A 27299-nucleotide genomic window follows, 5' to 3' on the forward strand; every position below is an offset into this window, starting at 1 on the left:
AATATTCTAACCAGGCATTTAGGAAGGTGTAGGAGTTCTCCCATGTTTCTTGCTAAAAATTATTCTTTTCTCATACCTCCCACCAAGGATCAGGCCAGGGTGAAGAGGTTGTTGTGTTCCTATGTCCAGTCTGTGTGCTTTCATAACAATTTACTCTGTTGCACCTTGTTCCTATTGTATTATACTCTACTCTCTAGATCATTGTTTGTTCTGCTCCAGTTTTGAGCCTCTCCCATTCCTGTTATCATACTCCTCCTCTGTCATTCTTGGCCACTGATTTACAGGATAAGACTCATTAGTCCCTTTCAGCTGAAAGCTTAACTCTTTGTCTCCAACTGACCCAGAGCCCATACTCAGATCTTCCTGCCAAGGTTACTTCTATACATTAAGCATGATCCTTCTTCTCAGGTTTTTCTTCACCTAATTTATTATTACGTGAGGACTAGTTACTCTTTCTGAGTTTTGGCTACATTTCCATACCCTGTTACTGGTCCAATCACTCAAGTGATGGAGAAGCTAATAAACTGCAAATAAAATCAGTGCTGAATGTAATGCTCCTCACTACACCTAAATGAAAGTCAACTCAAAATAAAAAGTAGGGAAATAAGCCTTGAATCACTGTGCACACTTCTTTAAAGTGTAAGTTAATGCTCACTGGCAGGAAAAAAGCAGAGCAGAGTTTTAGGTTTGTTAGGAAAAGGAGAATGAAGTAGTAAGTTCTGCTGCAGTGTACATCCGTGTTTGTAAATAAGATACACAGTTTTGTCATCCCAACTCAGGAAGGAACAGTAAAATCCTTGAGTGAAGGAGAGGTCATGACTGAAGCCAAGCTCTTGGACTCATAGACCTTTTAATTCAATCCAGTGTTCATAGGACTTGTGATTTGTCATCTGATTTCCCTTCTCCATATGCTTTAATTTGTCTTTTTTTGCCCTTTCCTGAGGGCTGGGAGGATGATGAAGGGACTGGGAGTACTGCCTTACAAGAAAGGCTGAGAGCCCTGGGGCTGGTTGGTCCGGAGAAGAGAAGACTGAGAGGGGATCTGATTAGATATGTCTATATATATATATGTGAGAGGTGGGTGTCAGGAAGGAAGGGACAGGGACAGCCTCTACTCACTTGTGCCTGGGAATAAGACAAGGGGGAATGGATGCAAACTCTATCACAGGAGGTTCCACCTCCACATGAGGAAGAACTTCTTCATTGTGAGGGTCACAGAGCACTGGAGCAGGCTGCCCAGAGAGGTTGTGGAGTCTCCTTCTCTGGAGCCTTTCCAGCCTCAGGAACAGATGTGTTCCTGTGCAACCTGTGCTGGATTCTCTGTTGGACTCGAAGATCTCCAGAGGTCCTTTCCAACCCTGAACATCCTGTGAGCCTGTGAAGCCTGATTCAGTGTTATGCTTTCAGTAGCAATGCCTCAAACAGACTGCCTTTAGATTCTGGTATTCTTTTCCTTCCATTTTCCCACTTTTTTAGCTTTAATTTTTTTTTTTTTTAACTATTTCATTTGAACTTGATAGGATAGGATAGGATAGCATGATGCTCTTTTTTCCCCTCCTAGAAGGCTGGATTCCCCTTGATTTAAGTGATCCCTTGTAATCTCCTCTGCATGCATTTGGCCAGTTGCAGTTGCTCTGGGAATGTGAATGAAGACAACTCTGTTGGCTGCACCTGCCTGGCCTGGCTGTGATTTTGCAGCCATGATGGCATTTACCCCTCTGTTTGTTCATCCTGGGGAAACCTGAGCAGTTGCAGGTTTCTTCCACACCCCTTTTCCAAGCACAACTACACAAAAGCTTGCAGTCCTGGGTGCTTGTGGTTTAGGTTTTCAGAAATTTAAAGTCATTGGGTACCCTTGTGCTGAACCTTGTAGGTCTTGGTGACTTGAATTGGACCTCATGGCTTTGAAAAGAAAGAAAAAAGAAAGAAACCCTGATCTTAAATTCCAGAAATGAGATTGCCTTTTGTTTGAGTCAGTGATGTTATAATGGGGCTTTGTAATGCAGAACTAAAAAAAACCCAAACCACCACAGCTGAACCAACAACAACAAAACAAGCAAGAAAGCAAACAAACAAGCAAAAAAGAAAAAACCCTAAACAAACAAACAACTCCAACACCCCCCAAAGAAAAAAACAAAAAATCCCAAACAATACAAGCACACCCCCCTCACCCCCCAAACAAACCAACCAAAAAATCCACAACAGCAGCCCCTCATACCCCCCCTAACAACTACAAAGAAGTCCAATGGTATTTCTGTGTTGCAGATGTATTTGTGAGCTTCAAGCTATGTATTTGTGTACTGGAAGGCTGTGCTGCCATTCAGGGAGACTTAGGCTGAGAGTTGGGTAGGGAGAAATTGAATGAAGTTCCACAAGGGCAAGTGTTGCACCTGGGAAAGAAGAACCTCATGGAGCAGAAGAGGTTGGGGACTGAGCTGTTGGAGAGCAGTGAGGGGGAAAAGGCCCTGGGGGTCCTGGTGGATGGGAGGTTGCCCATGAGCCAGCAATGTGCTCTGGTGGCCAAGAAGGCCAATGGCAGCCTGGGGGGGATTAGAAGGGCTGTGGTTAGGAGGTCTAGAGAGGTTCTCCTCCCCCTCTGCTCTGCCCTGCTGAGGTCACATCTGGAATATTGTGTCCAGTTCTGGGCTCCTCAGGTCAAGAAGGACCTCAGGGAACTGCTTGAGAGAGTCCAGCACAGAGCCCCAAAGCTGCTGCAGGCAGTGGAAGATCTTCCTTAGGAGGAGAGGCTGAGGGACCTGAGGGCTCTGGAGCTTGGAGAGGAGGAGCCTGAGAGGTGAGCTCCTTGCTGGTGCTAAAGATGTGCAGGGGGAGTGCCCAGAGGCTGGAGCCAGGCTCTGCTGGGTGATGCCCAATGCCAGCACAAGGGGCAGTGGTGGAAGCTGAGCCATAGGAAGTTCCATGAGAACATGAGGAAGAATTTTGTGAGAGTGACAGAACCCTGGAAGAGGCTGCTCAGGGGGGTTGTGGAGTCTCCCTCTCTGGAGATATTCCAACCCCACCTGGCTGTGTTCCTGTGTGACCTGCCCTAGGTGATCCTGCTGTGGCAGGGGGGTTGGACTGGATGAGCTTTCAAGGTCCTTTCCAGCTCCTAAAGTTCTGTGGTACTTTAAAAATGTAATTTGTCCTAGATTTATGAGATAAATTTCCTTGAGTTATTTGCTTTCAAATGGAATCCATTATCTTGTGATTAAACATCTCCCACACACATTATTATCAGGCACCCTGCTGCTCGACATTCTCTGCCTGTCAGATAAATTCCCACACTCTCTTCTTGAGCAGCACCACCTTTTCCACTTCCCATCCCCACTTTCTGGGATCACATTACTAATACTGTAATACAGGGATGTATTGTGTTGAAAGATATGCTGTGCTTTGCAGTCTTACTGGCTGCTAGAGAAAGCTGTTCAATATTTCAAGCTACGTTTGAGCAGTTTCTTGTCACTTTGTATTAATCTTAACAATGTTTTATTTTAATATTAAATTTGACACCTAGTTTATTTAAATGTTAAATTTGACACCCAGTTTATTTTAATATTGTATTGGACACCTAGTTTATTTGAATATTGTATTTGACACCTAGTTTGATTATTAGATTTGACATCGAATTTATTTGAATATTAGATTTGGCACCTAATTTATTTTAATGTTAAATTTGACACCTAGTTTATTTTAATGTTACATTTGACACCTAGTTTTCTTTTATGCTGTTAGAAGTGCTTTGAAACATATTGTTTGTAGCCTTTTGTCTATAAATTTTAATCCCAGTATAGCATTATCTGTGTTCACCTCGTTGAAAATATCATCTTTGTTCGTGGGCCTCGAGCAAAGAATCAGTTCACTTCCTTTAGACAAAGGGCTCTGTCCAAGCTTTTGGACAGAGTTCTGGCTTTCAGCTGAACAGAAAGAAAGAGCTGGTGATCCAGTTTTGCTGGAAGTGTCAGTCACCATCTGAATGCCTCATCTATTCCCTTTGCCCTACAACAGATTCTGAATTAGACTCCTGCATAGACTGTACCATGTTTGTGCTGGTTTTACACCAGACAGAATGTGGGATTTGCCCCAAAAGAGTAAATGACCACCACACTTCCTCAGAATGTGGATGTTACATGAAAAAAAAACGTTTACAAAAGTAGATTAAATACAAAACTAAACAACATATAAGAGGTAATAAACATGTACATATACATACATATAACCCAACAAATCCCCCTGGACAAAGGATTGTGAGATGTAAGAAAATGAATATCCCACTGTGTCAGAAAAGTATTTTAGTTGTCAAAATTGACAAGCTTTCAACAGAAGTTTGTTGCTGTGGTACTTCTGTGATTGTGTAGATGTAAATAAATACATTTTGAAGGAGGGAATTTTGAGTACCTGCTGCGTTGTTTGGATTATATAAATATATATATAGAGAGAGCAAGAGCCAATAGGATCCTGGGGGGCATCAAGAAAAGTGTGTTCAGCAGGGCTAGAGAGGTGGTTCTCCCCCTCTGCTCTGCCCTGCTGAGACCACAGCTGCAATCCTGTGTCCAGTTTGGAGCTCCCCAGTTCAAGAGAGGCAGAGACCTGCTGGAGAGAGTCCAAGGGAAAGCCATGAGGATGCTTAGGGGACTTGAGCATCTCCCCTGGGAAGAGAGCCTGAGAGCCCTGGGGCTGTTTAGTGTGGAGAAGAGAAGGCTGAGAGGGGATCTGATCAATGTCTCTCAATAGCTGAGGGGTGGGGGTCAAGTGGAGGGGGCCAAGCTCTGCTGGGTGCTGCACAGCAAGAAGCCAAGGAGCAATGGAGACAAAGTGTTTCCACTGAGAAGGTTTCAGCTCAATGTGAGGGTGATGGAGCTGTGGAGCAGGCTGTCCAGAGAGGTTGTGGAGTCTCCTTCTCTGGAGACATTCAAAACCCACCTGGATGCATTCCTGTGCAATTCTGTGTGATGTTGCTTTGGCAGGGGGGTTGGACTGGATGATCTCTGGAGGTCCCTTCCAACCACTAATGTACTATGATGTACTGTGATTATATGATTAAATCAAGCTGTGCAAGCCTTACACAAAAGAAAAACATGTTTTGTTTGCTTCTGTCTTTAAGTATGCCTTTGCACTTTTGTCTTGTTCCAGTACTTGAATCGAGGCTGTACCAGGTACTTTGCTAACAAGGAAACAGACAAGCAGATCTTGCAGAATCGCAAGAGCCCAGAGGTATGTTTCTCTCTTCACTTAGTTTATGTTATGAGCAGGTTGAACTGAAAAGGGTGGTGACAGTTTTTACAGTGTGGGATGAAATGTTCATTTTACACATCTTCAATAGGTCTACCTGAGTGGTGTCAAAGCTGGTGTATTCAGAACTCTGGGTTTGGAGTTCACTCCTAGAAATACACTTGAACACACATCTTAAAACCCCAAGTGGAGCAGGAAACATAAAATTGTTTCCCTTTTTTCCATCCCTATAGTAATATATCATTTAAATGATGCAGCTTTTCTTTTAGAAAACAAAAATCTGCCCATATCTATGTTGTCATTTTCTTTTAAATTAAATTTCAGTACTGCTAGGAACAGGTCAGAAGTAGTAGATCATTCCAGAACTATTTTTACTGTCTAGATTGCTGAAGTGATGTTCCCAACTGTTTTATTTCCCGCACCAGTATGTCCCCCTCCCCAGTACACTGCATTCTTTGTTGGTTTCTGTTGTTCCCTTGCTATGAACTGCTACTTAGAGAAGACCATGGAGTTTCCTGGGTGAAAGTGTAAACTTCAAACCATTTCTTTCCTCTTGCTCCATCTCTATTTATTCTTTTTTAAACTGGAATGACTAGAATTTGTAGCATTTAAGCCTTTGAGATTGTTCACATGAGGACACTAAAGAATTTAATCCAAATTAGTATGTGAATTGGAAGTTGTTTAAATACTTCATTAAACTTCTAGTCCCTAGGACAATTTTAATCTATTCATACCCAAAGTATGAATTTCTCATCTGTATAACTGGAAGATATTTCAAACCCAAATCAAGTCTGTATTTTTGTGATTCAGTAGCAGGGCAAGGGAGTAATAAATAATTTTACTCAAGAGCTTCTCTCCCACAATGATCATGTCCTCTCTTTTACCTTTGAGAACTTGGGCTTGAGCTTTTATGTAGCTCATGCCTAGCTGTAGGAGACAGCATAGATAATTCCTTTGCTTAAGACAACATTGTCAAGTCTACTCCTGGATTTCTAGCATTTGTGTGTTGTAACACTGAGCACATCACACCAATTCCTCTTGCTCAGAAGCAGGCAATTTTCTGCAATTGGTGATAATGGAGAATGAGAGACAGAAGTGCTGATTTGATACTACTGTGAGGGAGAAAGATGGTAGATAATTAATTCTTGTCAAGCACACAAGCAAGGGGCAATGGATATAAACTCCAGCACAGGAGGTTCCACCTCAACAGGAGGAACAACGTCTTCACTATGAGGCTCTCAGAGCACTGGAGCAGGCTGCCCAGAGAGGTTGTGGAGTCTCCTTCTCTGGAGCCTTTCCAGCCCTGACTGGATGTGTTCCTGTGTGATGACCTGCACTAGATTCTATGGTCCTGCTCTGGCAGAGGAGTTGGACTTGAAGATCTTCAGACGTCCTTTTCAACCCCTAACATCTTGTGAGCTTGTGATTGGGAGATTTTGCCTCAGTTTACCTTTTTTGCCTGAAATGGAGATCTGTAGTGAAGTTGATAATTTGTATAGGCATCAAGTATCAACATTCTTCTTGCTACTAGAAGGTGAACCTGTGCAATCTTTTGTTAATGATGTGGTTTAGTTCTATCATAAATGTGTCCTCTAAAGGACTTAATTTGAAATATTAAGAGTATTACTGAGAGTAATTCTGAATAGATGCATTAGAAACTTAGAACATGTCATGTCATAATACCTGTATGTTACAGCCATGTCAGTTCGAAGGCTTAATAAAGGATCAAATTTTAATGACATTTGATATTAGTCTAGCCACTTAAACAGGAAATCTATTGCATTGTTCAAGCTTCTAAATCAGAAATTTAATATTTGTTTTATCACTTTATTAAAAGTACTAATTAAAATTGTTTGTTTTAGTAAAAGTAGCTGGAACAGTCGATTAATACTTAAATTATTTTTGTGTTTTCCTTATCAGGAAGATGAGGTGATCATTTTACATAATTAAGATGTAGTTGAATTTTATTGATGTGTCTCAATGTTGTGTGAAGTGAATTTTTCAGCTGCATGCAGTGTTTTGTTTGAATTAAAACCATATTAGATTATTTGACATTAACAAGGCATCCAGTTAAAGTTATTTATTCTTTTTAGTTGAAAACATTTTAAAGTAACTGTAAAAAGGTAGCTTATTCTGTGCATGTTCATTCAGTCTCTTGATTGCATGCAGATGTGTTACTATCTACTATTTCAACCCCTTAATAGTGAAAATGGCTTTTGATACAGATATATCTTTAACTCAGGAAAATTAGCAAAATATTGAATTGGGGTTTTCAAAGGTAGCTGGCATTCTTTTAACCTATAGAATACTGCAAACAACTTTTCTGCTTCTTAATTACCAGCAAATGTTCACAAGTATGTTTCTCTGAGTAAGTCCCTTTACAATAGGAGTCCTCTTGCAGTTCTGGTATGTCCTATACTCCTTTCCTGTCGGACTTTCTGTCACCACACTACAAGGACCTCTGTCTTCTTTCAACTGCTAGGGCTACAATGTTAGCTCCCCCCCCCCCTCGCTCCCCCCCCCCCTCGCTCCCCCCCCCCCTCGCTCCCCCCCCCCCCTCGCTCCCCCCCCCCCCTCGCTCCCCCCCCCCCTCGCTCCCCCCCCCCCCTCGCTCCCCCCCCCCCTCGCTCCCCCCCCCCCTCGCTCCCCCCCCCCCCTCGCTCCCCCCCCCTCGCTCCCCCCCCCCCCTCGCTCCCCCCCCCCCTCGCTCCCCCCCCCCCTCGCTCCCCCCCCCCTCGCTCCCCCCCCCTCGCTCCCCCCCCCTCGCTCCCCCCCCCCCTCGCTCCCCCCCCCCTCGCTCCCCCCCCCCTCGCTCCCCCCCCCCCGCTCCCCCCCCCCCTCGCTCCCCCCCCCCCTCGCTCCCCCCCCCCTCGCTCCCCCCCCCCTCGCTCCCCCCCCCCTCGCTCCCCCCCCCTCGCTCCCCCCCCCTCGCTCCCCCCCCCTCGCTCCCCCCCCCCTCGCTCCCCCCCCCCTCGCTCCCCCCCCCCCTCGCTCCCCCCCCCCTCGCTCCCCCCCCCCCTCGCTCCCCCCCCCCCCTCGCTCCCCCCCCCCGCTCCCCCCCCCTCGCTCCCCCCCCCCTCGCTCCCCCCCCCTCGCTCCCCCCCCCTCGCTCCCCCCCCCTCGCTCCCCCCCCTCGCTCCCCCCCCCCTCGCTCCCCCCCCCCGCTCCCCCCCCCTCGCTCCCCCCCCCCTCGCTCCCCCCCCTCGCTCCCCCCCCCTCGCTCCCCCCCCCTCGCTCCCCCCCCCTCGCTCCCCCCCCCCTCGCTCCCCCCCCCCTCGCTCCCCCCCCCCTCGCTCCCCCCCCCCTCGCTCCCCCCCCCCTCGCTCCCCCCCCCCCTCGCTCCCCCCCCCCTCGCTCTCCCCCCTCGCTCCCCCCCCCGCTACCTTCCCCCCCCTCGCTACCTCCCCATATCTGCCCATCTATCTAAATATTTCAGTAGCCTCCCTTTGCCAAAGTCTTCCTTTCCACTACACACCCTCCTGTATCCCCCTCTCCTTAGCTGCCACTTTCTCCAAAGTATCTTCAGAAAGCAGAAGCTGAACTTGGCTTTGAAGTCTGAACATGATGTTTTGAAGTATCATCAAATAAAGATAAGGCAGGGTTCTTGCAAGGCCTGTAATTGTATGAAGAGCTCTAATCTCTTCCTACTTTGTTTGGCATGCTATTTGGTGCTTTTGGGGTATGTGTTTTTTTTTTTTTCTTGACTGGAAATAGTTACTTATGTTCACTTCAAAACAACTTGCTGAATTTGAGGTTTATCTTGCTGTCTTACAGTATCTCAAAGAAGGTTCCTTGAAGGATCCTCTCCTAGATGATCATGGAGACTTCAACAGAATGTGCACAGCGATGAAAAAGATCGGCCTAGATGATGCAGAAAAACTTGATCTTTTTAGAGTAGTGGCTGGTGTCCTTCACCTTGGAAATATTGATTTTGAGGAAGCTGGGAGCACTTCAGGTTAGATGAAGCACAAATTGTTTTCTGTAAAAAAAAAAAAAAAAAAATCAAAAAATGTCTCTTGATTATAGATGATTCCTTTCCACCTGAATTACTGCTTTAGAATTCACCTAATCTTGAAGTGAAATTCATCTGTTTGTTTTTGAGCTATACTTCTTTACATGCTCCAAAAGCAAATAGGCTTTCACTGAAATTGTTCAATGCAAAGTTTGATACAAAGATGAGAGGCATTTTTGTGTCTAATAATTCAAAGTAATCCAACTTCTTGCTACTGCCATGAAATTGTCTTGAAATCAGCAACTTTATCTGCAGAGAAAGGCATGATGTCCTTTGGTTTCCAAAAATATCATCCTGTTAGTATTTTGAGAGGTGAGGAAAAAATATTTTGACAGGTGAGGAAAAAAAAGCTTACAGCAAAAATTTAGATAAATTTATTTTTTTTTTCCTTAGGGCAAATCAGAACATCCTCAGTTGTCAATTCATGATCTTGCCTTCATTAAGATGACTGAAATGAACATGATTTATGTGAATGAATCTAGGAAGATGTGGGGGTAGAGAAAGGGTAGGGGCTTCACAGGGCTCCTCAGTTCATTGGCAGGGAGCTTCCCTGTTTGGGCCTTTTGTGACTTGGGAATTTGGGGTTGACAAAGTCTGACAGTAAAAAAGGTGCAACTGTGAGTGGAAAGGCATTTTCAGAAGGAAAATGCACAAGGAGAGGGGGAACCATAGATCCTGAAGTAAATTAGGGTTAGGGAAGGGAAGGAAGACATCAGAAAACTTTGAAACTTTTTTCTTGGTTTTTTTTTTGTTTGTTTGTTTGTTTGTTTGTTTGTTTTTGTTTTTTTTTTTTCCTCCTGGAATAAATTATTGAACTTCTAAACTGTTCAGTGCAAATACAGGCTTTATTCTGCTCTCACCTTGTACACACAGGGTGTGCACTTGAACTGCTTCAGCCAGTATGTCTCTTACCAGAGCCCCTCTAAACTTCTGTTGCTGCTTCCGAAACTTGGGAAACACCAAACAAAAGCCATTTATTGCAGGTTCAACGGTGTTTCACAAAAGCCTTCATCCTTTCAGGACTCCTTCCTCCCATTTTTTTCACTTAATGTAGTTGTAGAATCCTTTCAGGACTCCTTCCTCCCATTTTTTTCACTTAATGTAGTTGTAGAATCCTTTCAGGACTCCTTCCTCCCATTTTTTTCACTTAATGTAGCTGTAGAATCCTTTACGGACTCCTTCCTCCCATTTTTTTTTTTCATTTAATGTGGTTGTAGAGCTAAGAAATTCAAACAATGTTTGAGTAGTTACTTTGGTACTTTTCACTTACCTGCAGCAACAAATTTTCCTGAGAATAACAGGAGAACTATTGTAATTCTGGCGTATGTAATCAGGGCTCTCCAGTTCTAGAGAGACAGGGAACTGCTGGAGAGAATCCAACTGAGAGCCATGAGGATGCTTAGGGAACTTGAGCATCTCCCCTCTGAAGAGAGATTGAGAGCCCTGGGGCTGTTTAGTGTGGAGAAGAGAAGACTGAGAAGGGATCTCATCAATGCGTATAAATATCTGAGGGGTGGGGGTCAAGTGGAGGGGGCCAGGCTCTTTTGGGTGGTTCACAGTGATAAGCCAAGGAACAATGGGTTCAAACTTGAACAGAGAAGATTTCAGCTCAACATGAGGAGAAACTTCTTTCCAGTGAGGGTGACAGAGCCCTGGAACAGGCTGCCCAGGAGGGTTGTGGAGTCTCCTTCTCTGGAGACTTTCAAAGCCCACCTGGATGCATTCCTGTGCAGACTACCCTAAGTGATGCTGCATTTGGCGGGGGGGTTGGACCTGATGATCTCTTGAGGTCTCTTCTAACCTCTGATATATTGTGAGACTGTGATAGAGGTATTAGATTGTGCTGAAGTGTTTGAGTGCTTCACTCGAGAGGTTTATGAAGCTCTAGGGGCTGGAGGAGAGGAAGGAAGCACATCTCTCCTGTTTACCTGGGAAACGGAGATGCCATTATCTGGAAATGGGAGTGCTGGGAGTCGCCCATGCCAGGCACTGTGCTTCCAAAGCAGAGAGCCATGGAGGCTTACAGGGACATAAAAGTTGTAATCATCGTTCCAGTAGCTATGAACACTTCTGCGTTTTTGTGTTAGTTCTTTCACTTAAAAGCAGATTATTGTTTGCACACCCAGTGTTCTGGGAACACAGAAATTCATGCAGAGGGGTTTGGTTTCTTTTTTGGGGGGGGGTGGGGGGTGTCCTATTAGAGGGAATGCTCATGTTTTTGAGAACCGACTCTTCATGTTTCATACATAATTTCCTGAGATAACTAATTCCGTCAGAGACAAGGGGCAATGAATCACAGAATCACACAGAATTAAACAGGGTGGAATAGACCTTTAAGATCATCTAGTCCAACCTATCACCCAACACCATCTAATCAACTAAACCATGGCACCAACTGCCTCATCCAGTCTTATTTTAAACACTTCCAGGGACGGTGACTCCACCACCTCCCTGGGCACCACATTCTAATGGCCAAATCTCTCTTTCTGGGAAGAATTTCTTCCTACCATACAGCCTAAACTTGCCCTGGCACAGCTTGAGACTGTGTCCTCTCCTTCTGTCCCTGCTTGCCTGGGAGAAGAGACCAACCCCCACCTGCCTACAGCCTCTCTTCAGGCAGTTTGTAGATGCAATAAGGTCTCCCCTGAGCCTCCCCTTCTCCAGGCTAAAAGGGGTAATGGCTGCAAGCTGGATCAGAGAAAACATAAGAAAAAACTTTTTCCCTGTGAGGGTGACAGAACACTGGAACAGGCTGCCCAGGGGCTTGTGGAGACTCCCTCTCTGGAAACACTCCAACCCCAGCTGGCTGTGTTCCTGTGTGAGCTGCTGTAGGTGCCCCTGCTCTGGCAGGGGGGTTGGACTGGATGAGCTTTTGAGGTCCCTTCCAGCCCCTAACATTCTGTGATTCTGTGATCATCTTGTCACAGCAAGAGCAGCACCAATGTGCGATAAAAACGCCAGACCGGGAGCTGTTGCACTGGCAGGAGGGAGAGCTTTACGACAGGGGAGGGTGGCCGTGGGCGCGCTCGGGCGGGCGGTGGGGCAAGGTCTCGGTCACTAACGCTCTGTGGCCTTGCTCGCAGGGGGCTGCACGGTGAGGCCGCGGAGCGAGCAGGCGCTGGAGTGCTGCGCGGCGCTGCTGGGCCTGGACGGGGAGGACCTGCGCGGCAGCCTCACCACGCGCGTCATGCTCACCACGGCAGGGGGCGCCAAAGGAACGGTCATTAAGTGAGTGCCTGCCGCCGGCTGCCGCCGTGGGGGGGGACGGGACGGGACGGGACGGGACTGGACGGCAGAGGGGGAGGCTGCTGAGAATGACTGCCCGGGACTGCCTCCCCGCTGCGTGCACAGTCAGGGTGGCTGAGGAGCCGGTGAGCCCGGCCCGGCCATGCGATGCTCCATCTGAGGTGCCCCAGCTTCGCTCCTGTGCGCAGGGGCTTTGAGCTCTGCCTCTGTGACACTGGTTCTGTGTTTCCTTACCCACGCGGGGAAAGAGATGAATGACCACAGATTCCTTCTTGGCCACTTGCAGGTATAAACTGGGCTGCAGCCAGCGTTCAGTGCAGCTGTGTTAGTGGTTTAAAAATACAAATACAAAACGATAGTGCTGCAGGGACAGGTGAGCACACAAGACAAGCAGGCTTGCAGCAGTCGTCCCTTAGAAACAGAAACAAAGTGCTGTGATCTTCCACCATGCAAGTCTTCGTTTGGAGATGACAGATTTTTAACAGGCCTGTGGTGGGATTTTGGAGGTGTTTTGGTTTGCTTTTGCCTTTTTTATTTTCTTTTGTTGTTGTTTGGTGTTTTTTGTTTGGCTGGTTTTTTGTATTTGTTTTTGTTTGCTTGCTTTTTGATTTTTTTTTTTTTATTTGTTTGGTTTTAGTTTGGTTTTGGTTTTGTTTGGGGTTTTTTTATGTTCTATGGTCAGCTGGGGGTTTTCTGGGTTTTAATTTTTTTGTTGTTTGGGGATTTTCATTTATTTATTTTTAAATTAGTTGATCTAAATTCACATTTTCAGATGCTCTGCCTTGCTTCTTTCATTGCTGTTAAGTGATTGGAAGTTTTTTGTGTTTTTATTCAGTAGGAGTGGCAGTTTTACAGTATCTGGCTAAAATGGCTTTTTTTTTTTTTTCCCCAGGGAAAGCTATGAATAAGTGATAGGACTAAGGGGAATGGATCTAAGCTAGAGGAGAGGAGATGTAGATTAGATGTTAGTAAGAAGTTCTTCCCCACGAGGGTGGTGAGACACTGGCACAGGTTGCCCAGGGAGGTGGTGGAAGCCTCATCCCTGGAGGTTTTTGCAGCCAGGCTGGATGTGGCTGTGAGCAACCTGCTGTGGTGTGAGGTGTCCCTGCCCATGGCAGGGGGGTTGGAACTGGATGAGCCTTGAGGTCACTTCCTACCCTGATGATTCTATGATTCAATAATAAGTCACTATCACATTTTATAAATCCTCTTGTGGCAGTGAGTATGGTGTGGACAAAAAAAATTACAGTAGTCAGCCTGTTAAATCCATAACCTACACTGAAAATTAAATACGTTAATAGATTTAGCAGGTAACACTGTGTCACTTAACAAGTAACACTAAGTTAATGCAGTGCCTAAAGTATTTCAGAGGATACTTGGATGTATCTTATTTGTCGTGGGGGATACACATTGCTTCCATGACTGCCACACTGTGATACTAGGTCTGGAATGGTCTTATCCACACTGAGAGTGTCTGAGTGATCAGTGTCTCTGTGTTTGCCACTTCTAATTCTTCTGAAGCCAAGTTTCATCTTTAAAAGGACTCCACCACAAACAGTAATCCAGAAGTGCTCAGCTTTTTCCTGTTGCTGGTGAGCATTTAATCTTGACTTTGAAGTTAGGATTGTTTCATAGAAATGTACAAAGAAATAATGAAGTAGAATAAATTAAAGAGAAAGTTGTTTGCCTATTTTTTGGTTTTGTGATTTTTCTTTTTCTTTTTTTTTTTTTTTCCCTTGTGGCTATTAAGAATGCATCACCTGATCTAGTGTGAGGTGTCCCTGCCCATGGCAGAGGAGTTGGAACTGGATAATCTTTGAGTCCTTTCTAACCCTACTAATTCTGTGAGATAGGGACCTGCTGGAGAGAGTTCAACAGAGAACTATGAGGATGCTTAGGGGACTTGAGCATCTCCCCTGTGAAGAGAGCCTGAGAGCCCTGGGGCTGTTGAGTGTGGAGAAGAGAAGGCTGAGAGGGGATCTGATCAATGTCTATCAATAGCTGAGGGCTAGGTGTCAAGTGGAGGGGACCAAGCTCTTTTAAGTGTGGTGCACAGGAATAAGATAAGGACCAATGGATACAAACTTGAACAGAGAAGGTTTCAGCTCAACATGAGGAGAAACTTCTTTCCAGTGAGGGTGCTGGAGCCCTGGAGCAGGCTGCCCAGAGAGGTTTGTGGAGTCTCCTTCTCTGGGGACATTCAAAACCCACCTGGATGCATTCCTGTATGGACTACCCTATGCAGTGGGATTGGACTGGATGATCTCTGGAGGTCCCTTCCAACCTCTAATGTTCTGTGGTTCTGTAAATAGTGACCTTAATTCAAGAGTGGTTATCTCTTTCACTTGACAAGAAGCTGTTACCAACATAACTTCCTGGGCCTGAAGTAGGATAGTGATTTCTTCCTGGGGATGGAGTAGTTGCAAAGAACATGTCTAAACCTGGCACTGATGATAACATTTCAATACTGCAGGAGTTACAACTCTTGTAAAACTGAGTTATATAAAAGTTATTTCACTACAGTTGCCTTTTGCTTATGAAGAACCTATAGCTTCCACCACAGCTTTTTTTCCTGTTGAGATTCATTGTTCTGGAATCATAGGATTGTTTTGGCTGGAAATTATATCTAAAATCATCAAGCCCAACTGTCAGTCTAAGACCTCCATGGCCATTAAACCATATCCCCAAGTGCCATGGCCACATATTTCTTTGGACACCTTCAGGGATGGTGACTCCACCATCTCCCTGGGCAGCCTGTCCACTGCCTGACCACTCTTGCAGCAAAGAAATTTTCCCTAATATCCAACCTAAGCCTCCCCTGGCACAATTTCTGGCCATTTTCTCTCCTTCTGTTGCCTGATACTACAGAGAAGAGACCAACACCCACCTTACTCCACCCTCCTTTCAGTAAGTTGCAGAAAGCAATGGGGTCTCCCCTCAACCTCCTCTTCTCCAGACTAAACAATTCCACTTCCCTCAGCCACTCCTCATAGGACTTGCTCTTCTGGCACACAAGGTGTCAGGGATGCTACCTAGGCTGTAGCAATCCAGTGTGCAACTGGATTGTCTGGTTTAACATTTACTGTTCTATGTTCTGTTTTCTGGAGCAGAAGAAAAGACCCCACTAAAACCTGAATTTGGGCTAAGCAATGTTGAGCAGATTAAAAGTAATTTTCAATATTTAGCTGAATGCATCAATATTTTAATTAGGAAACTAATTAACATTCACTTTATTCATTGGGAGAGTGCATGGGTGCTTCTTTATACCATTCTGTGGTTCTGTAATGCATGCTGAGATTATGTCAGTCTTATGAGGTGAAAATGTGATCTCTAAGCACTTGAGAGCTTGAGGGGTGTAGTAGATTTGAGTAGTGAAATTTTCCAGTGCTCAAGAGCTTGTTTTGTGGAAGTAAAATAATTGTAGAATCACAGAATTGTCAGGGTTGGAAGGGACCTCAAGGATCATCCAGTTCCAACCCCCTCTGCCATGGGCAGGGACACCTCACACTGCAGCAGGTTGCTCACAGCCACATCCAGCCTGGCTGCAAAAACCTCCAGGGATGAGGCTTCCACCACCTCCCTGAACAACCTATTCCGGTGTCTCACCACCCTCCTGGGGAAGAACTTCTTCCTGACATCGAATCTGAATCTCCCCACTTCTAGTTTTGCTCCATTCCCCCCAGTCCTGTCATTCCCTGACACCCTCAAAAGTCCCTCCCCAGCTTTCTTGGAGCCCCCTTCAGATCCTGGAAGGCCACAAGAAGGTCTCCTCAGAGCCTTATCTTCTCTAGACTGAATCTTGACCTTTACCTAATTCTAACCAATAATAATAAATTAAAAGAGATTAGCAAAAGTGGAAGTATTGTTCAGGGCCTGCTTCCTGATCTCCAGGGTGAAACTGACCTTCCTGGCTGAAGTGTGAGCATAACAAACCATCAGTGACAGCCTGTGTTGCTTGAACATCACAACTTTTTTGGGGAGAACACAGGAGCTCTTCTGAATGAACTTGATGAGTTTTAAGTTCAGCAGGGGTATGGGGCTGATCTTTCAGTAGTACATTATTGCTGGATAGTTGACCTTTGAGCTCTATTTCTAGATAGAGCAAATAAATAGACTTCTTGGTGGTCTGCTTATTTCTGTTCTTTGAAGGAAGACGTGTTGAAGAGTTAGAACTTTATAGTGACTAGCATGGAAGAACTTATGCAGTGACAAATGGGGAGGGGTTACTCTGCCTTGAGTAGATCAGGCTGCCCAGGGCCACATAAAGTTTGGTCTTGAATGTCTTCAGGGATGAGACCTCAACTACATCCCTGGACAACCTGTTCCAGTATTTTACCACTCTCACTGTGAAGAACTTCCTCCTTATGTCCAGCCTGAATCTACCCTGCTCCAATTTCAAACCATTTGCCTTCATCCTATCATTCCAAGCCCTTCTAAACAGTCCTTCCACAGCCTTCTTGCAGGTACCCTTCGGATATTGAAATCTCTAAGGTCTTACCAGCACCTTCTCTTCTCCATCTCAAAGGATTGATGCATTAAGCCTCTTTCTCTAGCCTTTTCTAAACTTGAGCAGCTAGAAACAAAGATGCACTAATACATACATTAATATCTTCTTGTGTAGCTTACCTCACATAGAAGGAAAGTGGATTCCAATCTGCTTCCATTTTTAGCTATTTATTAAAATATCCACCAGGTTTTTCTATGCTAGCATAGTTTAGAAACTCTGTGTTTGCTATCAGAGCTTTGATAAGCACATTGTTTTATTTTGTCCTAGCAACCCAAAGAGCTACTCAGTTTTCTCTCTCCTTCTTAGGGACCTTTTGTGTGCAAGTAGATCATGTGAGTCCTAATAGGTCACAGTGAATAAATAGCTCAGCTGAATTCACTGTGCCCAGAGTATAGCAAAGGCTTTGTCTTGCAAGGCACAATGGAGCAAACAAGGAACAGCAGGAGGGTGATGCTAAATACTATCTCTGTCAGTTTTATTAAATGCTAGTGTGCAGTGGATTGCCAGGGAGGCTTGAGAGCTGCACTGCCTTTATCTGTCCTCCTCAGTCTCCCAAAAGAAGCACTGCAGTCACCTTGTTGGTTGATGTTTTTGCCATCCATGTGAGGTGTGTTTGTAGAGAAAAATAATGTGTCAGTACCAGTGCAAAATCCAGTGCACATTTTAAATTGAGTGCACTGGATTCTACCCTCTCACCTTGTTTCTAAGACTTTCAAAGCAGACTCAGTCATCACAAAGTAGGTTATTTTGCAGTACAAAAAATGAAGCTTACACCGTTCCATGTCCTCCAACTTCTTTTGAAGTACATTGTCTACAGAACACCTTTTTTTTTTTCCTGTGGTGGTGGTGGGACTAACCAAGCCCCTGTTGTAAAAACACATGTTGCAGTTCGAAACTAAAATTTAGCTATAAACAGAATTGTCCTGAGGTTTTGGACAGTCCTCAGCGTTTCCATTATAATAATGCTAAGTCCATCTAATTCAATTGGTCTGAAGAATCATAACAATAGTTAGGCTAAAATCATTCTATTGGAGTATTGAAAACCTTGTATCTTGCAGCAGAATTGTTTTGTGCTCTCTTGGCTGCTGGATCTTGCTGCTTCATTTGTGGGATTGGGGCTGTGCTATCTTCCTTCTGACCTTGGGCCTTTTCTGTAAGAGGTACAAGGGGAAGGGGGAGGCTGGGATTTTCTGGGGTAGGGGGGGAACAAGGGGAACTTGTGCAAGCTGTTAAACTGTGTCTAGATATGTAAATACGTTGCATTTTATACAGATGTTTTTTTTTTTTTTTCTGGTAAATACAATTCCATTTTTACTTCCCAACTCTGAGCGTGGTGGATTTGCTCTCTGGAGGCAGCTTTACTGAAAGATAAATGGTTGGGGAGGATCTAATTCAGCCCATAACAACATGGTAATTTTTTAAAAAATACTTTTTACAGTTTTGGAACTTCCACTTTTCTTAAATTACAGATGTGCTGCTTATATTCTTTAATTAATATAGGGCCTTTCATTTGGCAGGGGTATTTTATCCAGGCCATTTCATTTGATGAAAGTAGCTGCTTGGTATTACCTCAGTTGCTCTCTCCCTTAAATGTTATCAACCCTGGGCAAATTAAAGATATTTCATTTTGTATCAATGTGTTTAATTTGTCCTTTAATTAAAGATACTTTGTTTCTTCTGGAAAATGTTTGGAAACTTCACGGATTTGTCCATGGGGTAAATCCAGGCCATGGGAGCACATTGACAGATTCACAGATTGCATCAGGTTGGAAGTGGCCCTCAAAGGTCCTCTTGTCCAACACTCTGGCAGCATGCAGGGACTCCTCCAAATAGATCAGGCTGCCCAGGGCCACATTTATCCATCACAATCCACAACCTTTCATTTCCCACCAAAACAATTTCATATTAACCCAATATTAACCCAACCAACAACCCTCTAAAACATCATACACACCACAAACACATAAAAAGAGACCCACCATCACATAAAAAAAACACAAATCCCTATTCACCCCTCCAACTCTTGATCTCACATACACCATTATAAACCAATCTTACTTAAAATATTACCAATACACTAACCCCTATATAAAATTATAATATAAATATAAACAATTATCTACATCCATCCTCAACCAACATTTAAACTTAACACCCATAAACAAAACTTACTCATCATTCATTATTCTATCTTTTTCTACTTATACCAATTAAACACTAATTAACATAAAAATGTAAAAAAATAACATCTTAATAGCTTTATACCGTGAATCTATATTAGATACATTCTCTTTGCATTTTCTAGAGAAACGACATTTTATCCTTATTATGACTCAGTAACAAATAATCAACTTTTTTTTTTCTGTTAGCAATCTTGTTAGAGTGTCTCCCATAAATATACCTTCCTAACCACTTCTGTTTTATAATTAAATCTTCTGTATATTACTCTTATTATTTTATCTACTATCATCTAATGATAATCGTTTATTTTTAATCAAATGATATTCTACTATTCATCAGAGTTTTATCTAAATTCATTTTATTTTCTATCAAACTCGCGCTACTAATTTGTTCTCATATATAAAGTCTCCCAAAAAATCTTAAAACAAATCTATACTTCCCTATCTATCTTTAACCAAAAACACCATTTAACATATCCTTCTCCTTTCGCATCTTATAGTGTTGATGTATCGCACTTCGATATATATATAGATAGTCAGTAATTTACATTCAACTAGTTATATTACCATGTTTAATATTGAATACGCTATCTTAACTCAATACCATTTCGAGCTATGCTTTTGTTTTTAGTTGCGCTTAACTAGTTTTATATTTTAATTATCTTATGTTATTTAATATAGAAGATTTAAGTTATGTTTAGAGATAAACTCGCTACAAATTTCTGTTATTGTGTCTCCTACACTCAATACCCATCCATCAATCCTCCCCATCATAAATTGATTTTATCTCTATATTCCTTATAGACTTTTTTATATCTCTGATAGAGCACCTTACCATAGCCGCCATCTATTCTGTCATTTCAGATTACAATAAGAATTTAGTCAGATTTCATTTACGTACTATTATTAAGTCTACAGTAGCTATCGATATGTCCTTTATGAGCTTTTATTTCAATTACTCGCTACGCATCTAATTTATTCTAAACTAGATTATCTTGGTTCTGTTAAGCTTATGATATTATCCGCTACTTGACCTATACTAGGTATGTCTATTTACGTAGAGACATCTATCGTCATTACTCTCATACAAATATTCTATCCTAATATACAATATAATTATTTTAATTAAAGCTTTATATCTAATACGCGCTGCTTACCTTTTAGATCGTACTTTACCTAAGTAGAAATTGTAAGTAGATTAATTTTCTACCGTACTGTGATATTAAGCAAAGTATCAGTAGATAATACGATTTAGATAGATAGAGACCTGTGATAGAGATAGAGATGACGCTTTTTTGTTCACCTCATCCTTTACATGTAAATAACTCACCTCCACCCCCCTATCCCACCCATCAACCCCCCCCATCTCTTTTATATTTATCTAATTATTTCTTTTTATCTTGTCTGCATTGTGTGTGTTCTCCCTATCTAATTGTACGCGACTCCGGTTTATATGTGTGTGTGTGTGATCAATTATTTTCTTCTCTTGAACTGTCTTCAATTTCTTCGCCGTACGCAACTCATCTTAATGTTAATGCTTTCCTATCATGTTATTTCAGTGTGTTGATTAAAGAGATATATATATAGAGAGAGAGAGTGTCTTCGTGTGTGTCAAGTTAGACGTTTAATCACTAACGCTCATATCAGCTCAATTGTTTATTTATAGAGTGTTGAGTTATTGTTTTGAATTATCTAGATATTACTCACGCGCCCCCACAGCCTCGACCCTCTTGGGCGCATCATTTGATGTTTTCTTTACTGCTTAAACTGAGCGCTCACAGTGTGTGTGTGATTCAGTTAAGGTGCGCTCGATCCCTTTGTTAGATCCCTCTCTATAATGTCTGTCTCTGACCATATATGTGTTTACTACTGTTCAGTTTGGGGTATCTTCCTGTTCTCAATAATCTTTTTGTGGCGTATACACTCGCACTCAAGATGTTGATTTGTTTTAGTCTAAGCTCTTTATTGCTACGCTGATGTGTGTTTCCTCTCTAGAATAGTGGATGCCTTCGATAGATATTTTGTATAATAGTTAATTATGTAGTCTGCTGATTTGCTCCTGATATCGCTTTAGGGACCACGCATCATCTGTGTGTATAGAGGAACTATTAATACCTCCCACACTCTCCACGCCTCTCTAGTTGATGTATTGTCTCTTTCTTTTTCAGTCCACCTTTAAATTATTGCAGAGATGTGTGTGTGTAGAGTGAGAGAGAGAGAGCTATGTGTGTGTGTGTATGAGTCTAGAAGTGGTGGGTCGGTTGTGTGATGTAAAGGAAGAGTTTGACCCGCGTCCTATTTTTTTCAAATATGCTAAGTTAGATGTTGTGTTCAAGATACGGTATTCTGTCTTGAGATACTTAGAAAATGCATCGAGCTATCCTCTCTGGGGGTTGACTCGCGGCTGCGATCTCTTTAGCCTTCATCCTGTATTCTTCGTGACAAAGAGGCTTGAGGTGATAGAAATCTTGACATGATCTCTCTCTCTTCCTCCCTGATCAGTTTGGTTAACAGAGGCTCTCTCCCTCAAAATCTGTTCTTTTGATTTACTTTAACATTGGTAATATCTGGATGTCATGGTACAGCGTTGTGCACAGCCTTTGTCTACCCAGAGTTGTTCTACATTTTAAGCTGTCTTTTTCATACCTGAAATTTTGCTAGTGTCTGGTCAAGCTTCTCTCAGTATTTCAAATTAACTTTTTTTTCTTTTTTTTTTTTTTTTCTCTTCACCTTTGATCTTTAACCATCTTACTCTGTTCTGGTCTTTCTGTGTTCATATTGGTGGGACTTTGGCTTTTGTATTCTTCACAGAATGGTAGAGGTTGGAAGGAAACTCTGGAGAGTTCTTTAGCAATGTGATTAGGATCTCAGTGCAATTTGCAACCATAACAGAAAGCCAAAAGTTCATTTTTCATAGTTCTGTCATGTTGCTTCTTAAACATTTCCTTAAGGCTTTATTCTTAGATGAATTGTCTTATTCTGGAGACTTCTACAGGTACTTTCTCAGCTGTTTACGGTGTAACTTTTTTTTTTTTTAATTTTGGTGCTCTTATCTGTTCATGTGAAGCCTATTTTCTAAAATAAATGATTTTTGTTGAATATATTTACCAAGGATAGGAGGTGATTCAAGTGTGCTTTGAAGTTGGTGCTTTCTAAGCATGACACACTCATACTGCCTTCATGAAATAGCTATACATGAAAATTATATGCATATATAAATGATATATAACATTATAAATATGTATAAATATATTAAAACATATCTATAATTATATATATTATATAGGTAGATATATAGATATATATATACACACAGACATATAAATATAAATAAAAAATTATATATATATATAGTAAAAATTATATATCATGGAATCATAGAATCATAGAATCAAGAAGGCTGGAAGAGACCTCAAGGATCATCGAGTCCAACCTGTCACCCTACACCTCATGCCTATCTAAACCATGGCACCAAGTGCCACGTCCAATCCCCTCTTGAACACCTCCAGGGATGGTGACTCCACCACCTCCCTGGGCAGCACATTCCAATGGCCAACCACTCTCTCTGTGTATGTATAGCTAAATGCATAGATTTGCCTAATATTTCCACCATTTTATTGTGCATTTCATAGGCTTTGGAAGTTGAGCCTTGTGGGATTTAATGTTTGGGTTTTTTAACTACTCAGCTGTGATGAAGGCTTGTAATAAACACAGTGCAGAATAAAAGTTTCAAATAAAGGGGCAAGAATATATTCTCACCTCTTGAAGGGCTCCTTCTTCCAATGTTTAGAAAGAATCCTTGCATCTAACTATCATTCTGAGAACACATTCCCTTATGTTAGAAACTCTGTAATAAACTAGAGTTAAAATATAAAACCCTACATTTTTTCACTTTTGTCTTTACAGCCTTACTTTTACAGCCTTTGTGTCCTTATAGAATCATAGCCTTACTTAGAGCCTTAAGAAAGCATAGGGATAAAGAAGTTAGAGCAAAACTGAACTAAAGGTTTTATTGTAATGAAGCAGTTTAGAATCAGAGAACCACAGAACGTTAGGGGCTGGAAGGGACCTCAAAAGCTCATTCAGTCCAACCCCCCTGCCAGAGCAGGATCACCTAGAGCAGATCACACAGGAACACAGCCAGGAAGGTTTTGAATATCTCCAGAGAGGGAGACTCCACAAACCCCTGGGCAGCCTGTTCCAGTGTTCTGTCACCCTCACAGGGAAAAAATCCTTCCTCTTGTTTCCATGGAACTTCCTATGCCTCAACTTCCACGACTACCCCTTGTGCTGGCATTGGGCATCATTGAGCAGAGCCTGGCTCCAGCCTCTTGGCACTCACCCTGCACATCTTTATCAACATGAATGAGGAATAGTTGTAATATTTTTTGTAGGTGGGAATGTATGTATTTTAAATCTCTTTCTCTGGCAATTACCAGCATAATTTCTAATTATCTAATAAATGAGTATGAAAGCATCTGCATCTCACTTCTACTGAGGCTAGTGAAACCTGACTCTGAAAAATAAGATCTATTTGTTTGTTTGTTTGTTTTTAGGGTACCCTTGAAAGTGGAACAAGCAAACAATGCTCGTGATGCCTTGGCTAAAACAGTGTATAGTCACCTCTTTGACCATGTGGTGAACAGGGTAAACCAGTGCTTTCCTTTTGAGAGTTCTTCTTTCTTCATTGGAGTTCTAGACATTGCTGGCTTTGGTAAGTATACTTAAAAAAAAAAGTAACTAATTTTCTAGTTGTCCATTATTGCCACCAAAGATTCAATAATAAATTCTGCAATGGAGAGTAGGAAGGTTTTCTGCTTGGTGGAGGTGGGTAGGATGGATTACAGGGGCTTAAGGAATGAAGAGAGTAGACAGAGCCTCACTTGCCTGAGATACAAGACTAGAGAGTCTCCTGACCACCTTACAACACTAACCAAAGCTTAGTGTGAAACTGGATCTCTTTGTAATGGTTTCAGATTCCTGTAGTGCCCATGTAGGCACAGCTTTTGAAGGGGTGAAAATTTGGAGTGGAACCATCCTGTGGCTGCCCAGTAAAACTGGGCCAGATACTGCACATGCATGCTGCTTTCCCATTCAGTCCTGAGAGGATCCCCAAAGCTGACAGACAGGCAAACGAAGCCTCTGGCTTAAGATGATGTATCATGGAGGGTGAATAGTTCTGTTACAGAGTTGGACTCCGGGATCCGTGATGGTTCCTGTAAAGCTTTTTTCCTGTTTGGCTGCTTGACCTTCAGAACAGGGAATGTCTTCTGGTGTGCTCCAGCCCTGCTGAGCTGGTCCAACAGCACTGAAAAGGGAACCTTTGGTTTTAGGACCTTAGAGCTATGCTGTCCTGTGCCAGCCTGCTGTAACACAGGTGTGTGAGAATGCACAGTTTCACCCTTTACTAACATCTTGCTTTGGTTTGCTGCCAGATAAAAATATTTTGTCTGTGATCTGCTGCCAGATAAAATTATTTTGTCTGTGATCTGCTGCAGGATTTTTATGCCTGTCCTATAAGCAACTTAAAATCTCCAAAAGCTTTTATTTTACTGAAAGAATTTGATATGGATTTGAATACATCCTTAAGCATTAGCACTCTGAAGCGTCTCTTATTTACCGTGTAATGTAAGTTCTTGCAGCTCTGGTTTCTCATAGAAGTTTCACTTCTGTTTTTCAGAATATTTTGAACACAACAGTTTTGAGCAATTCTGCATTAACTACTGCAACGAAAAACTGCAACAGTTTTTTAATGAGAGGATTCTGAAAGAGGTATGCTACATTTAAGGATACATTTGAGGAGGAGGTTTGTTTTTTTTTTTTTTTTTTTTTTTTTTGTAAAAGGATACTTAAAGTAGCATCTGCTTTCCATAAGGTTGCATGTTATGCTTAGATTAAAAAGAAAAAGGAAAAAAAATCAGTTGAAAAAGTGTTTTCCTACTGTGTGACACCTGGTTTTGCCAGAAATTAATATGGCTTTTGAAAAACAGCAATCCTTCTTGTTTTGTTTTTCTTCCCCCCTTTGTTCCCACTTTTTCCCTCCTTTTTTTTTTTTTCCCTTTTCCCCTCCCTTTTTGCCCTTTTCCCCTCCCTTTTTGCCCTTTTCCCCTCCCTTTTTGCCCTTTTCCCCTCCCTTTTTGCCCTTTTCCCCTCCCTTTTTGCCCTTTTCCCCTCCCTTTTTGCCCTTTTCCCCTCCCTTCCCCACCTTCCCCCTGTTCCCCTCCTTTCCCCCCTGTTCCCCTCCTTTCCCCCCTGTTCCCCTCCTTTCCCCCCTGTTCCCCTCCTTTCCCCCCTGTTCCCCTCCTTTCCCCCCTCTTCCCCTCCTTTCCCCCCTCTTCCCCTGTCCTTTCCCCCCTCTTCCCCTGTCCTTTCCCCCCTCTTCCCCTGTCCTTTCCCCCCTCTTCCCCTGTCCTTTCCCCCCTCTTCCCCTGTCCTTTCCCCCCTCTTCCCCTGTCCTTTCCCCCCTCTTCCCCTGTCCTTTCCCCCCTCTTCCCCTGTCCTTTCCCCCCTCTTCCCCTGTCCTTTCCCCCCTCTTCCCCTGTCCTTTCCCCCCTCTTCCCCTGTCCTTTCCCCCTTTTTTCTCTGTCCTTTTTTGTCCCTTTTCCCTCCTTTTTGTCCTTTTTGGTTTTTTTTCCCTATACATTAAAATGAGGGATGCAATATCTCATACCTAATGGCACTCTCCAGTAGCAGGGTCTAACCACTAAAGGGAAGTGAAGTGGGAATCTCTAAATAAGCTGTGGAATGAAATTCTAAAATCTGTGGTGATTCACAGTATTTAGAAATGTCTTTATGTTTCTTTTAGCAAAGAACCCCACATTTTTAGTGGGGGAAAAAGGGAAGAGTCCTCTTTTCTCTTGTCAGTTACGTTTTGTGTGTGTTGATTTGGTTTTGTTGTAGGAACAAGAACTGTACCAAAGAGAGGGTCTGGGGGTTAATGAAGTGCGCTACGTAGATAACCAGGACTGCATAGGTATGGACCTCTCCAAACATCCGGCTGGGCAGTAGTGTCATGCAGCAGGAAACCTGCAAGCCAAAGAGGCAAAATATGCCCAGGGCTAGTGACTTATGCTCTTAAGGACCATCAGAGCCATGAGGATGCTTAGGGGACTTGAGCATCTCCCCTGGGAAGAGAGCCTGAGAGCCCTGGGGCTGTTTAGTGTGGAGAAGAGAAGACTGAGAGGGGATCTGATCAATGTCTATCAATAGCTGAGGGGTGGGGGTCAGGTGGAGGGGGCCAAGCTCTTTTGGGTGGTTCACAGGAATAAGACAAGAAACAACAGGTTCAAACTTGAACAGAGAAGATTTCATCTCAACATGAGGAGAAACTTCTTTGCAGTGAGGGTGACAGAGCCCTGGAACAGGCTGCCCAGAGAGGTTGTGGAGTCTCCTTCTCTGGAGACTTTGCAACCCCACCTGGATGCACTCCTGTGCAGACTCCCCTGGGTGATGCTGCTCTGGCAGGGGGGTTGGACCTGATGATCTCTGGAGGTCCCTTCCAAACTCTGATATACAGTGAGACTGTGATTAGACCCCTGTGTCTTTTTCCAGTTTTGTACAACATTCTAGTTCTGGTTGGTAATAGAGCCATACTCACACAGCATCACAGGGTGTTTGTCTGTGCCTGTGTTTGTCTGTTACCAAACAAGCATCAAATACCTTGCACTGTAAACTGCCACCTCTAACACTAATTAAATTACATAAATATTGTGAAATAAACCTACTGATTGCTAAAATTTACAAATATTTTCATCCTTGATGTGGAAATCAACCCTGTTATAATTATTCTGCACCTCTATTGTTTTATGTCTAAGCAGTTTAAATATAATTTGCAACAGTTAAAAACAAATAATAATAAAAAATCTGATTTTGCAAGAGAAGAGTGACATAGGTATGGTTGGCACTGTCCTTCAGTGGAATGACTGCCTTTGCCTTTTGTGTTGCCAGAGCACATCTGATCACAGGATGTTAGGGGTTGGAAGGGACCAGAGCAGGACCATAGAATCCAGCACAGGTCACACAGGAACACATCCAGACAGGGCTTGAAAGTCTAAAGACAAGGAGACTCCACAACCTCCTTGGGCAGCCTGTTCCAGTGCTCTATGACCATTACAGTAAAGAAGTT

The 27299-nt window shown here is 43.1% G+C and overlaps 1 protein-coding gene across 4 annotated transcripts in view; it reads left to right on the plus strand.

The window, feature by feature from the left end:
* MYO6 (myosin VI) overlaps positions 1 to 27299 on the plus strand; it is a 106891-nt gene that overhangs the window by 32520 nt on the left and 47072 nt on the right. For all 4 annotated transcript variants that reach the window (XM_054392211.1, XM_054392219.1, XM_054392226.1 and 1 more), the window contains exons 9-14: positions 5131 to 5211; positions 9004 to 9184; positions 12325 to 12469; positions 23731 to 23888; positions 24855 to 24946; positions 26075 to 26147. In XM_054392211.1, the coding sequence (XP_054248186.1) occupies positions 5131 to 5211; positions 9004 to 9184; positions 12325 to 12469; positions 23731 to 23888; positions 24855 to 24946; positions 26075 to 26147 (730 nt within the window). The remainder of the gene's footprint in view (positions 1 to 5130; positions 5212 to 9003; positions 9185 to 12324; positions 12470 to 23730; positions 23889 to 24854; positions 24947 to 26074; positions 26148 to 27299) is intronic.

Source organism: Indicator indicator, chromosome 2 (genome assembly GCF_027791375.1).
Source record: "Indicator indicator isolate 239-I01 chromosome 2, UM_Iind_1.1, whole genome shotgun sequence".
In the NCBI taxonomy this organism is placed as follows: Eukaryota; Metazoa; Chordata; class Aves; order Piciformes; family Indicatoridae; genus Indicator; species Indicator indicator.